This window comes from Bos indicus x Bos taurus, chromosome 20 (genome assembly GCF_003369695.1).
Source record: "Bos indicus x Bos taurus breed Angus x Brahman F1 hybrid chromosome 20, Bos_hybrid_MaternalHap_v2.0, whole genome shotgun sequence".
Taxonomy (NCBI): Eukaryota; Metazoa; Chordata; class Mammalia; order Artiodactyla; family Bovidae; genus Bos; species Bos indicus x Bos taurus.
Genome location: NC_040095.1, coordinates 6,550,577 through 6,564,635, shown reverse-complemented (window position 1 = coordinate 6,564,635; position 14,059 = coordinate 6,550,577). Strand labels below are relative to the sequence as shown.

The 14,059-nt window shown below is 37.5% G+C and overlaps 1 protein-coding gene across 4 annotated transcripts in view; it reads right to left on the bottom strand.

Annotated features, from left to right (window-relative positions):
* FAM169A (family with sequence similarity 169 member A) overlaps positions 1-14,059 on the bottom strand; it is a 65,551-nt gene that overhangs the window by 41,436 nt on the left and 10,056 nt on the right. For all 4 annotated transcript variants that reach the window (XM_027520026.1, XM_027520025.1, XM_027520022.1 and 1 more), the window contains exons 2-5: positions 4,169-4,303; positions 2,904-3,003; positions 2,518-2,603; positions 245-416 (exon numbers count right to left, since the gene is read on the bottom strand). In XM_027520026.1, coding sequence (XP_027375827.1) covers positions 245-416; positions 2,518-2,603; positions 2,904-3,003; positions 4,169-4,300 — 490 coding nt within the window. In that variant the 5' untranslated portion in view covers positions 4,301-4,303. The remainder of the gene's footprint in view (positions 1-244; positions 417-2,517; positions 2,604-2,903; positions 3,004-4,168; positions 4,304-14,059) is intronic.

Sequence of the window (14,059 nt, the reverse complement as noted above, 5' to 3'; positions counted from 1 at the left end):
AGCCTCAATATACAACTTTCTTCACATACGTGGTGAAATATTCCTGTCAAATGTTTAATCTTTTTTTCAAGACTTTCCTAACAACCTCACTTGCACAGAATCAAAGCACTCACAAGAAATACTGAGTAAAATCATCTCAATTTGTAATTTAGATACTAATTTAAAAGGGACATTGATATAGGTGGGGTCCAGAAAGTGAGTTTACATAATAAATATTTTATTTAAATAACTTTTAAAGACTCACCTGTAGGCTTAACTGAATAAAACCCAATGGCCTCTCCTTTCTTCCACAGAATCTTAGCATAATCAGTACTGCTATGACACAGGAATGGGATCTCATTTCTCTCCATTTCCTGCTTTCTATAAATAATTCGATTCAGAACATACAGAACCACTCTCTCCCCAAGAGTTCTCACCTACAAAGAGAGTCAGACACCAGGCACAACGGTTATAATGCACATCAACTGAGAGATGCAATTTACCTCACTCCCTGCTTCCGTATCTCGTACTGACATTCAAAGCATTTTGAATACATTCAAAATGACTTGTAAACCATTTTATTATCACAAAGATGAGACCAAGTCATTCACACCAATAATAATCCATTTCTATGGATACAAATTATGCATGAAGTAATGCTTCGCAGCAAAATTCTAAAATAGGCAAGCAGGTTTCCAATATACCAATGCCCAGCATCTCCACTTTAGCAGTCAGTGTTCTCTTCTGGCTTCCAACTGCTGAGATCCCAGGTCTCCCCAAACTAACTGCAGCCCCCAACATCTCTAGTGCGTCAACTCTTTCCACCCATTCCAGCCTACACAATAAAAAAAAAAAAAGTAAAGAAAATAAAAGGGACAAAAGCTTAGTGTTACCCTGAAGACTTTAAAAACAATCATCTCATTGGATGAGGAAAGCCATAATTATGCTTTTGGGAAAGGCATCTGTCTCATCCTTTCCAGGTAAAATGGTCATTAAACAGTCATGTGTTTGTTATGCAACTCTCAGGAATACCTGTCTCCCCTCACACACATACACACACACCCCTCCACCAGACCAGATGGGCAATGACGGTGGCACCAGGACAACCTGATGAAAACAAAACTTGGGTCAGTCACGGAATGGAAACAGAACCTCACCTCCTACAGGCAGGGCGACAGTCACAGGGACCCCCTCATCAACTGCCTGACACTGAACAGTGGGGTTTTCCCCACAGATATCTGTCACTGCTAAAAACAAGAGTCTAGCCATGAAATCTACACGCCTGCCCCAACTTTCCTTAAAGAAAAACAAGAATGTCTAATTAGGGGGAGAGAGAGAAAAAAGCATTAGGCACACACACACTACTACCAAAAACCTCCCTGCAAAGAGATTTCCAATACCAAACAGCACATGTAATGACCATGTTCACCAGCTTACAAGGTAATCCATGCCTTCCTGAACAGCTCTGACCAGCATGAAATTCCTCCTCACGCTGAGCTGAAATCTCTTTTCCAAAAACTATACTTTGCTTGATATTCTGGACCACAGAGTCTACAAATATTTGAAAACAGCCATTATATTCTCCTAAATTTCCTATCAAAGCTGAATGTAGAAAAAGACTAATCTAATATGATTTTGGGTACTCCTGCCATTCCAGTCTTATCCCTTGAAATAGCTTCAGATCCCTAATGTCATCGGATGTGACATCCCATGTCAGCGGAGACAGCTACTACAAATATAAACTGAAGATATTGATAAGATAATGGGGCTTTTCTGTATAAACTTAAGGTTTTTATTAGCTTTCTTTCTTTCCTTGATTTTACTTCTAATTAACTAAAGCCCAATCTTTTTCATATGTGCTGCTGTTTTAGTTTGATCTTCATGATATACAGTTAATTTTTTGAACCCATAGATGTTATTTTACCTTTTTCACTAGTTTATTTTCATCATGTTAGATCCTTCTCTTTGTTTCTTAATTCTGCCTTTACAGATGAGTTCTCTCTTCCAGCACTGTGGCATGCTAAGCATGCCAGCTATGTCATCTTCTAAGTAACTAATAAAATGATGACGGGGACAGAAAAAAGGACTAAGTTTTACAGTGTGCTACTGAGGACCTCCTCTCCACTACACTGTTTGGAACACTGAATGGACCACCCAAAATGGCCCTACTCATAAGCAAGTTTCCTGGTCAGTCTCTCCTAGAGACAGAGAACCTAAGCAACCACAAAGAGAGAATAAGCTGTTTCCCACCCAAAAGGAAAAATCAGAACCTAAAGTTGATGTGCTTAACTACAGATCAATTAAACCACAGGTTCTCATTCCTCCTCCCTCAACACTCAGACCCTCACATTAGAATCAAGGAAGCCCAATCTAAGTGCCAGTTTCACCATAACAGCGGAACAATGAAAGGGTATAATATCACCAGGTATGCTAAAATGGAGAATAGCCCAGTAACTTCAAAAACTATCCCAGTTTATGGGAAACACATTGTGAAATGGTCTCTTAAGAAACACTTTTAAAATGACAGGGTCTTGTTACCTGCTTAAGCCCCTCTCTAGAAGGGACAGATGTTTTCACAATATCATCAATAGCCCACCACTGATCAGCAAGGTAAAGTGCCACAGCTAAAAGAGAATAAATGATGGTTAATATCGAAGTCTTAAAGTACACGATATTACTCTTTTGTAGGTTAAGGATACTCTTAAATATACCCATACTTTATAATACAATGTGGCAGCCCCATTTATACTATCTTACTGTATTTCGCTCACTAACCAACTGAGAAATATTATTTTCCTAAATTTACAGTTTCAAATGTTTTTTTTTTTCCCCCCAAATCCCTTCATGTAGCCATCTTTTAATAAATTTCTAACTGTTTGGGGGGAAGAATTCCTCAATTTATAAAGATTAAGCAAAATAGAGACCTGTGAGTGAATCCTCAGGTGCAAAAAGAGCAAGAACTTTCTGGGTCTGATCTCCACCATAGAGAGGTACAAAGCCTACATTTGACAGGCTAATAGGAATCTGAAATGACAATTGATTAAACATTAGTGAAGAGCTGGTAAAGAAAATATCAAAAACACTATGTTTCTACCAATAGTTTAAACATACATTAACACTAATTGCATAGTTTCTTTTCACAGAGGATATTTCTAGCCTCTAGAAAAAAAAAAAAAAGACCAAATGAGATAGACTTTGCTTTTGCAGGAATTTTATTAACTTGGGAGAAAAATGAAAGTATTTCAATAAATATCACTGTGCTCTAGCTATGCATCTGAATAAAAACAAAAGCATGATATGCTCTATAAAATGATTTAAAAATTTTATCATCTGTTATTTAGATCACTTGAGGGAGAAAAAATTTCATTTTCTAGTAAAAGACACCGGGGTATTTTTCCTCTGAGATATATACAATACTTTAAATCTTTTCTGCCTTCAATGAATGAAAGCTGCTCAGTCATATCTGACTCTTTATGACCCCATGGACTGTAGACTGCCAGGCTTCTGTGTCCATGGAATTCTCCAGGCAAGAATACTGGAGGGGGTATTCCCTTCTCCAGAGGATATTCCCAACCCAGGGATCGAACCCGGGTCTCCTGCATTGCAGTCAGATTCTTCACAATCTGGAACGCTAATTCCCTATTTACACATAATATTGCCATTCAAAGAATTGTAAAATACTTACGTTGGAAGAAGCTAAGAGTTCATTAAATAAACATCATTTGCCAAAAGAAAAACCTGAGGCCTAAAGAGGTTAGACAATTTGCCTGTCATCAAATTCACACCAGAATTCTAATAATTTTATGTCTTAACGATCTATCAAAATATAGTCAAAAATTTTAATATTTTGGGAAAAGGAAGGTTTGTGACACAAAAAAGTGTAATGTAATGTTTTGCTCATTTTTTTTTATTTTTTAATTAAATTTTTTTTGCTGATTTTTATAAAAAATGTTTGTAAAACAATTTCCAAATCTAAAGTAGATTTAATTGGGTTAGCTCAAATATGGCTAACCAGTCATTTGATCATGCTGCTGTACTAACAAATCAATATTTATCCATTCTACTGAAAAGTCTTCTGATAAAAATTTCAAAGGTGATTAGTTAACACTTTAAAAGATAATAAAAGGATACCAATTTCACTATAAACTCAGTGGAAAAGACTGATAAAAATCACAGCAGGATGCCTTACCGTAATATTGAGAAGAGAAAAACGTTCTGGATTTTCAGGGTCCCCACACCTCAGATCTGACATGTAATCTTCAGCAGAATTTTCGAGTTCCTCATGACTGCAATTATCCAACATATCCACAGGGAATGCCATCCTCTTTAACAAACAACATGGGACAAAATGTTTCAGAGTATGAAATACTGTTTTCAAAAAAAAAAAGAAACGCTCTCTTCCTGTACTGAGAAAACTTTTTATTGTAATAGCACAGCATTTTATTGTAAGGAGACTTCTTTTTTACTATGCCAAAAAAGACTACAACTTGAGCCTACTGATTTAAATGTATGTCAAAAAGAAAACTTAAACACTCATATTAAAGCCAACCAATGAAATAAGAATTAATGCCCATGCACCTTTGGTCAATTAATTTATGACAAAGGAGCTAAGAATATACAATGGACAAAAGACAGTCTCTTCAATAAGCAGTGCTGGAAAAACTGGACAACTACATGCAAAAGAATGAAATTAGAACATTTTTCTTACACCATTTAAAACGTTTTTTCATACCATTTACAAAAATACACTCCAAATGGATTAAAGACCTGAACTTAAGACCAGAAACGCTAACAGTCCTAGAAGAAAACAGAGGTAGAATGCGCTTTGGCATAGAGCACATCGATACTTTTCCGGATCTGTCTACAAGTGCAAAGGAAACAAAAGCAGAAATAAACCAATGGCGCCTAATTAAACTGAAAAGCTTTTGCACAGCAAAGGAGATCATCAATAAAATACACAATCTACTGAAAAGGAGGAAGTATTTGTAAATGATATGACCAATAAGGAATTAATACCCCAAATATATCAACAGCTCATACAACTCAATGTCAAAAAACAAACCAGTTAAAACACAAGCAGATCTGAATAGGCATTTTTCCAAAGAAGTCATATATACAGATGACCAACAGGCACATGAAAACATGCTCAATATCGCTAATCATCAAAGAAATCCAAGTCAAAACCACAACAATTTATTATCTCACATCTGTAAGAATGGCCATCATCAGAAAGAACATGAATAACAAATGCGAGAGAAGGTGTGGAGAAAAGGGAACCCTTCTACACTGCTGGTGGGAATGTAAAATGGTATAGCCCCTGTGGAAAACAGTATGGAGGATCCTTAAAAAGCTAAAAATACGGAACTCCTGGCGGTCCAATGGTTAGGACACAGCACTTTCACTGTGCTGGGCCTGGGTTCAGTCTCTGGTTGGGGAACTAAGATCCTGCAAGCCAGTACCTGGGTACACACCTGAAGAAAACAAAAACAGTAACTCAAAAAGATACATGCCTCCCAATGCTCATAGCAGCACTTTATAATAGCTAAGGTACAGAAGTAACCTAAGTTTCCATCAACAGATGAATGGATTAAAAAGATCAGATTTTTTTTTTAATGGGTATAATGTGGGGTGTGTGTGTGTGTGTGTGTGTGTGTGTATATATAAAAAATGGAATACTACTCAGTCATTAAAAAAAGAATGAAATTTTTTCTTTTAAAGAATAACATGGATGGACCTAGAAGGTAATATGCTTACTAAATTAAGTCAGAGAAAGACAAATATTACACGTTATATGCAGAATCTAAAAAATAAAACAATAAATGAATATAACAAAACAAATTCACAGATACAGAGAACAAGCTGGTGTTTACCAGTGGGAAGAAACAGAAAGGGACAAGACGGAGTTAGGGAATTAAGAAGTACAAACTCCCATGTATAAAATAAGCTACAAGGATATACTGTTCCATACAGGGAAATGTATGATTATTTTATAACTTTAAATGGGGTGTGTGTCTGTGTGCATGTGCATGCGTGCACACACTCAGTCATGTCCTACTTTTTGACCCCATGGACTGTAGCCCACCAGGCTTCTCTGTCTATGGGATTCTCCACACAAGAACACTAGAGTGGATTGCCATGCCCTCAGAGGATCTGCCCGACCCAGAGACTGAACCTGAGTCTCTCACATCTCCTGCACTGGCAGGCATATTCTTTACCACTGTACCAAAAATGGAATATAACCTATAAAAACACTGAACCACTGTTTTACACATCTGAAACTAATACTGTAAATCCACTTCAATTGTAAAAAATGAATAATTCCTTAAATGATAAAACTAAATATTTACAAGGTATAGGATATAAACACACATGCATACAAATAAATCATCATACACCTCTCAACGTAAGAGTCACTGTAAAAGGACACAGGAACTTTTCAGAATCACAGAAACATTTACAAATATGTTTTGGTGATGGTTGAACCACCTTATAAGTTTACTTTTTAAACAATCACTGAAGTACAGCTGTAACAGGTAAATGTTGTTCAGTCACTCAGTTGTTTCTTTGCGACCCCACAGACTGCAGAACACCAGGCTTCCCTGTCCTTCACTATCTCTCTGAGTTTGCTCAAACTCATGTCCATCAAGTTGATAATGTCATCCAACCATCTCATCCTCTGTCACTCCCTTCTCCTCCTGCTCTCAATCTTTCCCAGCATCAGGGTCTTTTCCAATGTGTCAGCTCTTCACATCAGGTGGCCAAAGTATTGAAGCTTCAGCATCAGTCCTTCCATTGAATATTCAGGGCTGACCTCCTTTAGGACTGACTGGTTTGATCTCCTTGTAGTCCAAGGGACTCTCAAGAGTCTTCTCCAAAACACTTCAAAAGCATCAAGTCTTCCGCGCTCAGCCTTCTTTATGGTCCAACTCTCACATCTGCACATTACTACTGGGAAAACCATAGCTTTGACTTTACAGATCTTTGTCAAAGCAATGTCTCCACTTTTTAATACACTGTCTATGTTTGTCATGGCTTTTCTTCCAAGGAGCAAGTGTCTTTTAATTTCATGGCTGCAGTCACCATCCACAGTGATTTTGGAGCCCAAGAAAATAAAATCTGTCACTGTTTCCATTTTTTCTACATCTAATTGCCATGAAGTAATGGGACCAGATGACATGATCTTAGTTTTCTGAATGCTGAGTTTTAAGCCAGCTTTTTCATTCTCCTCTGTTATCTTCATCAAGAGGTTCTTTAGTTTCTCTTCACTTTCTGCCATAAGGGTGGTGTCATCTGCATATCTGAAATTATTGATGTTTCTCCCAGCAATCTTGATTACAGCTTGTGCTTTATCCAGCCTGGCATTTCACATGACATACTCTGCACAGAAGTTAAATAAGCACGGTGACAACATACAGACTTGATGTACTCCGTTCCCAATGTGGAACCAGTCCGTTGTTCCATGTCTAGTTCTAACTGTTGCTTCTTGACCTGCATACAGGTTTCTCAGAAGGCAGGTAAGATGGTCTTGTATTCTCATCTCTTTAAGAATTTACAGTTTCTAAACTATATCTCTCATGAATACAGCTGTTAAAAAAAGGAAGCCAACAACCTAAAGGGGATGGGGGACACTAAAGATTTTTCACTAAAGTCAAGAAGAATAAGGACTTAACTACTAAATAATACGATATGTACTTGCTAATGCAATTAGTTGAGAAAATTAAGACTTCCCTAGTGGTTAAGAATCCATCTGCCAATGCAGAAACAGAGGTTCAATCCCTGGTCCAGGATGGTTCCCCAGGCCATGGGACGACTAAGCCCACATGCTGCAGTACTGAGCCTGCGCTCTAGAGCCCACGGGCCACAACTACCGAGATCCACACACCGCAGAGCCCGCGCTCCACCACCAGAGAAGCCCCTGCAGTGAGAGTCCCGAGCACAGCAACTAGAGGAGCCCCCCGCTCGCCACAGCTAGAGAAAGCTCACGCAAGCGACAAAGACCCAGCACAGCCAACAGTTAATTAGTTAACTAAGAAATTCAAGAAAAAAGCAATTAGAGGCGTAACAACTGGGGACAGGTGCCTGGGTTAGGGGAAAAGGAGACTATCTCTACCCCAGTTTGCAAATAATACAGTTAACTGAAAAACCAAAAAAAAAAAAAAAAAAAAACCCAATGGAAAAAGTATTCCAAACAATTAAGAAAATGAGGTAAAATGCTAAGATATAAAATTACATAGAGAAATCAAACCCTCATATATATAATAATAACCAGTAAGAAGAAACAATAAATGGGAAGTCCAGGACTTTTTAATAGGTAGGACTGTTTCACTGGTCTGTCTTACAATATATTGAAATGAGAAAGTAATTCTGCCCATTAAAAAAATATTTCTTTATGTGGCTGTGCTAGGTCTTAGCTGCAGCATGTGGGATCTAGTTCCCTGGCCAGGGATTGAACCCTGGCCCCCTCATGGGAACTCAGAGTCTCAGCCACTGAAGTCCCAATTTTTTTTTTTTTAATTTAGGGGAAAAGTCACTGAAAAAATAAGTTACTTTTCTCTAAAGTGACCTTCAAATCTATTTTAATACAACAAAAGTATCATTAGATAAAGAACTTAATATCTAATAGAAATGAGATAAACACAAAAAAGACATATGTTATACATACAGTTAAATATATTTTTATGAATTCTGAAGATATATTAATGAGAAGAAGTTCTTTTTTTAACCATAATCTGAAATATTGGTCCTAAGAACTTTAAAACCTGATGTACATAAGACGGGGATCTTAATTTGTAAATATATATAATTTTAAGTAAGCTGATGTTTAATTTTAAAAAATCAAAACCTAGAAATAGAACACTTAAATTCAACCCATCTGCTGCTGCTGCTGCTGCTGCTGCTAAGTCACTTCAGTGGTGGCTGACTCTGTGTGACCCCATAGACAGCAGCCCACCAGGCTTCCACTTCCCTGGGATTCTCCAGGTAAGAACACTGGAGTGGGTTGCCATTTCCTTCTCCAATGCATGAAAGTGAAAAGTGAAAGTGAAGTTGCTCAGTCGTGTCCGACTCTAGCGACCCCATGGACTGCAGCCCACCAGGCTCCGTCCACGGGATTTTCCAGGCAAAAGTACTGGAGTGGGGTGCCATTGCCTTCTCCGACCCATGTGCTAGTAAATGTAAATGTCTAAATAAAAGGAGAAAGAAAAACTTGTGACACTATTTATGAAAGCAATACCACAGGACTTCCAGCCAACTTGTGAAAAGGAGGAAAATAAAAACCGAATTTCAAGAGATAACCAAAAAATAAAAAAACAGAGAACCATCAGGAGCTTATCTAAAGAAGATGTTATAGTTAGAAAGGGATCGTAAAATACAACAGTAGCTCTACATTGAAGGAAGCTTATTTGTTAGTTTGGCAAATCTTTGTATCTCTATCAAAGTCAATATGAAAAAGCAAACTAAGCAAATACACAGTATGTTCTGTAGTCAAACCATTAACCAACACGGGACTTCCCTAGTGATCCAATGGTTAAGACTCCACACTCTGAATGCAGGGGACCCAGGTTCAATTCCTGGTCAGGGAACTAGACCCCACATGCTGCAATTGAGACTCGATGTAACCAAATAAATTTTTTTCTTACAAAAACTAAAAACATGAAATGGTCAAGAGCAAGTGAAAGAAGCATAAGGAGGACACTAGTTAAAAGAATGTTAGTACAGTAACTGTTTTTGCTTTCCTGTAGACAAAATCCCAACTTTGTAACCAAGTAACACATTCAAAAGTACTTAAATTCAAGAAAGAATAAAAGTATTCCTGGGACTTCCCCTGGAGGTCCGGTGGCTAAGACTCCATGCTACAACCACAGGGGGGTGCAGATTAGTTCCCTGGTCAGGGGAACTAAGATCCCACATGCCAAGGTCAATTAAAGAAAGTATTCCTCTTAAACCAACTCAAAAGACTCTCTAAAATATTAACTACCAAAACAAGGTGTGAATTAGATATTTAAATTTTTTACTTGCTAAGAGTAACCATGATGTAAAGGATAAAATATAAATTAATATTTGAAGATTACTTTTTTTTTTTTTTCAAATTTTACAACCCCATGAACCATAGCCCACCAGGCTCCTCTGTCCCTGGGGATTCTCCAGGCAAGACTACTGGAGTGGGTTGCCATGCCATCCTCCAGGGGATCTTCTCAGCCCAGGAATAAAACCTGCATCTCCTGCATTGCAGGCAGATTCATTGCCGTCTGAGCCACCAAGGAATCCCTATATGCTTCTAACCATTCCCCAAATGCTGATGCTCATGGTCTACACTTTGAGGATAAGGGTTTAGACCAGCTACCAGGCCTTCTAAGGACCACACTGTTGACTTCTGAAGATTACTTTTAAAAAACATTTATTCATCCTAAACTATAAAGCCTATGAAATCCTCAATTTGATATATGAGATTATACATTTTCCTAATCAGCATTCAAATTTCTATAACTTAAATATTCACCTGAATATCAATTTAAAATATCTCCAAAATCTCCAGTAGTATGTCAGCACACTTTTGCTTACCATTAAGAAGACACTGCTACAGATCAAAGGCAAGTAGAACATGACTAGTTGTAAAAAGAGAAATTTACTATCCTTTATTCTTAAACCTTTTTAAACTGAGGTTTTATAATACAAAAAATAATCTCTTCTGGGTTTAACTGTAATTTTAAAGATTATATAAACACAAAATCAAACAATTCTGTTTTCCTGAAATTCAATCATGTAAATACTCTGAAATTTGCATAATGAGCATTACCAGAGGGAAAAAATTTGGTTAGATGTGATTTCCTTTCTTTTTTAATAACTAACTTTTATTAAGTGCCAGAATGTGTCAGAACTGTGCTAAAAGAATGTCATGCATTCTCATTCAAGCCTTGAGGCAAAGATATGTGGTGGACCCAATTAATATTCTTATTTTATAGAAAAGTAAACCACCTTGGAGATGTTAATCATTTCCCCAAAGTTACAGAGAGAGTGGGTGGCAAATCTCAGACCCAGGCATGGACCTGACACCCATCCTCCAGAGCGAGTGAAACACTGAGTGTGTCACATTTATGATTCATTATTTTATAGTGAAAACCTTTAGAGTTGGAGCACTAGAAATGTGGCGATTTCCAGATGCATCTGACTTGATTTTAATATTGTTCATTTCCCTGGTGGCTCAGATGGTAAAGACTGTAATGCAGGAGACCCAAGTTCGATCCCTGGGCTGGGAAGATCCCCTGGAGAAGGAAATGGAAACCCACTCCAGTATTCTTGGCTGGGAAATCCCATGGATGGATGTGCCTGGTAGGCTACAGTTCATGGGGTTGCACAGTCAGGCACAACTGAGTGACTAACATTGAAAGGATTTCTTTTTAAAACCTTTTTTGGAGATATTGAAGCATGACTGGTGGTTTAGTTGCTAAGTCGTGTCTGACTTTTGCAACCCCGTGGACTGTAGCCTCCACACTCCTCTGTCCATCGGCATTCTCCAGGCAAGAATACTGAAGTGGGTGGCCATTTCCTTCTCCAGGGGGAAGCATGACTAAATGTCCTTAAATCGATCATTTTTGTGGCAGCAAAGCTAGTTTGAAATGAATGCATTTCTTCTTCACTATAGAAGAAATCATTTCACTATTTTCTCTCTCATTTCACCTCCAGGGCATCTCCCAACAAACTTACAAGTTGTTATTTTTGAATATAGTTTAAAAACAACTATAGCATCATAGCTTTTAATATGAAAAAAATTAGAAAATATTTCCCCAATTCCCAAGGCCCAAACATAAACCCCTTCTAAAATATCTCTGTGTTTTCAAATCTGTCCTTAAATCCATTACTTTTATTACTGGTCACTCTCAGTGCTAAACTTTATTGGCTAAACAATCACTGATCAGTATTTTAAAAAGATGAAAGAACTGCTACTGCTGCTGCTAAGTCGTTTCAGTCGTGTCCGACTCTGTGCGACCCCATAGACGGCAGCCCACCAGGCTCCCCCGTCCCTGGGATTCTCCAGGCAAGAACACTAGAGTGGGTTGCCATTTCCTTCTCCAATGCATGAAAGTGAAAAGTCAAAGTGAAGTCGCTCAGTTGTGTCCGACTCCTAGCGACCCCATGGACTGCAACCCACCAGGCTCCTCCGTCCATGGGATTTTCCAGGCAAAAGTGCTGGAGTGGGGTGCCATTGCCTTCTCCGATGAAAGAACTAGAAATCATTATAAATCAGTAATAGCAACAGGTAACACTTACTGAGAAATGACATACCAGACTTTAAAGAGAATGCTGCATGTAATATATAATGAGGTACTTCTATCAACCCCATTCTACAGATGAAGAAATGGAGCTTTAGAGATTAAGACATGATCAATGTCACACCACTGGTGGAGCTAGAAGAATATGAATCCAGACAAGCAAATAGACATTCCAATGTAATTATTTTTTACTCAATATGCAAAATCAAATATCATACTCTGTCATAGGAAACTTACTTCTGTAAAATACCACAACTGCACCTTGTTATTAAACACTGTATTCACGCATTACACCAGGAAGAGTACTTGTACTGGAATCCTGTGAGGATGCTCAGGTCAGTTTTGCCACTAGCCAGCTTCGTGACCCTAAGCAAGTTACTTACCATCTTAAGCCTTCTGTACTCTCGTTGGTAATGTGATGCAACTAGACAGGATAATCCTAAGGACCTTTTCACCTCTAAATGTTTGTAATTGTTTATTTTAAAAAATAGCAGTTAACTTAAGACTGTGTAAATGACTAGTCTTAAGCTGGTTCTCCTAGGTTTAGAGAGACAAGAGAAGGTTAGTAAGGTTTTGGACAGATACAGCTTGCTATGAAAAACATCAGTGACTTCTCTTTTTTTGTTGTTTTTAAGCTTCTGTCCTATGTTATATAACTATAAAGCTGTCAGATCAAATTGTGTCAAGTACTTTATGCTCTGCCCATGAGATGAACCAAAAGGCCTAACTAGATTCTACATGAATGAGAAAGCTTAATGTCCCCTTAAGCAAACTAACTCATCAAAAACTTTACACAGAATGGACAATTAAGTGTAGAAAGTGTCCAAACTAATTTGTAAATTAAGTAAATGGCATGCTCATTAATCCTGAATGACCAGTATAAAAACATAATACACCTCTTACATAAGAACATAAGAGGCCCACCCGCTATTTTATACCCATCTTTTAATAATTTCATCCCCTTTTCCTGAAATATTATGTAACAGTTTGCAAGAATGAATGTTCTTTAAGAAAGAAACTATGAGAAAGAGCTAAAAATCAAATTGTTATTACTGTGATTTCCCCTCCTTTTTAAGGTTAATTACTGGATATCAAATATATTTTTTATTCTATAATATTTTATCACTCTGAGGCTATACATTATAATTTCCGAATTATTAAAACTATACCTGAAAATAAGAATTCTCTTTGAAAGTACGTGGAACTTTTTGTATGATTATTTAATGTTCTCTCTTCTTTTCTTTTTTTCCTGCATATCAGCGTCTTTTTTTTTTTTAATATATATCCCCTCTCTTTTTAGACTCCCTCCCATCAAATATATTCTTAAAGCAGGAAAAAATACATAATTTTAACCTGAGTTCTTAAGTTACTTCAAGAGTATGGCTATTATTGGGAGCTTTAGGAGGAGGAGAAGATCCAAAGAATTATGGAGATTTTAGAGCTGAAAGAGTTCTTAGAAAAAAAAATAATTATCTCCACCAGTCCAAGCCTTGATCCTACCTCTGCTGATTGTTTCCCCAAGACCGAAAATAGGTTAGGTATCCAAGTAACATAAAATCTGTGATGCTCTCAACCTTTTACACAAAAGGCCTGTTTCTGGACCTTATTATGATTCTCCCCTTGTCTCTTTTCTCCCCACCATCATATCCTTCTCTGACTAACCTAGGTCCTGTATTACATCAGCTCAACTTTTATTCTACTCACCTTTTATCCTTTTACCCTCCTATCCTACATAAGGCCCTAAATCCAAGATGAATCTTTCTCCACTCTTAGAACTGAGTTTTTTAGGATGACAAAAATGAAACCACTAA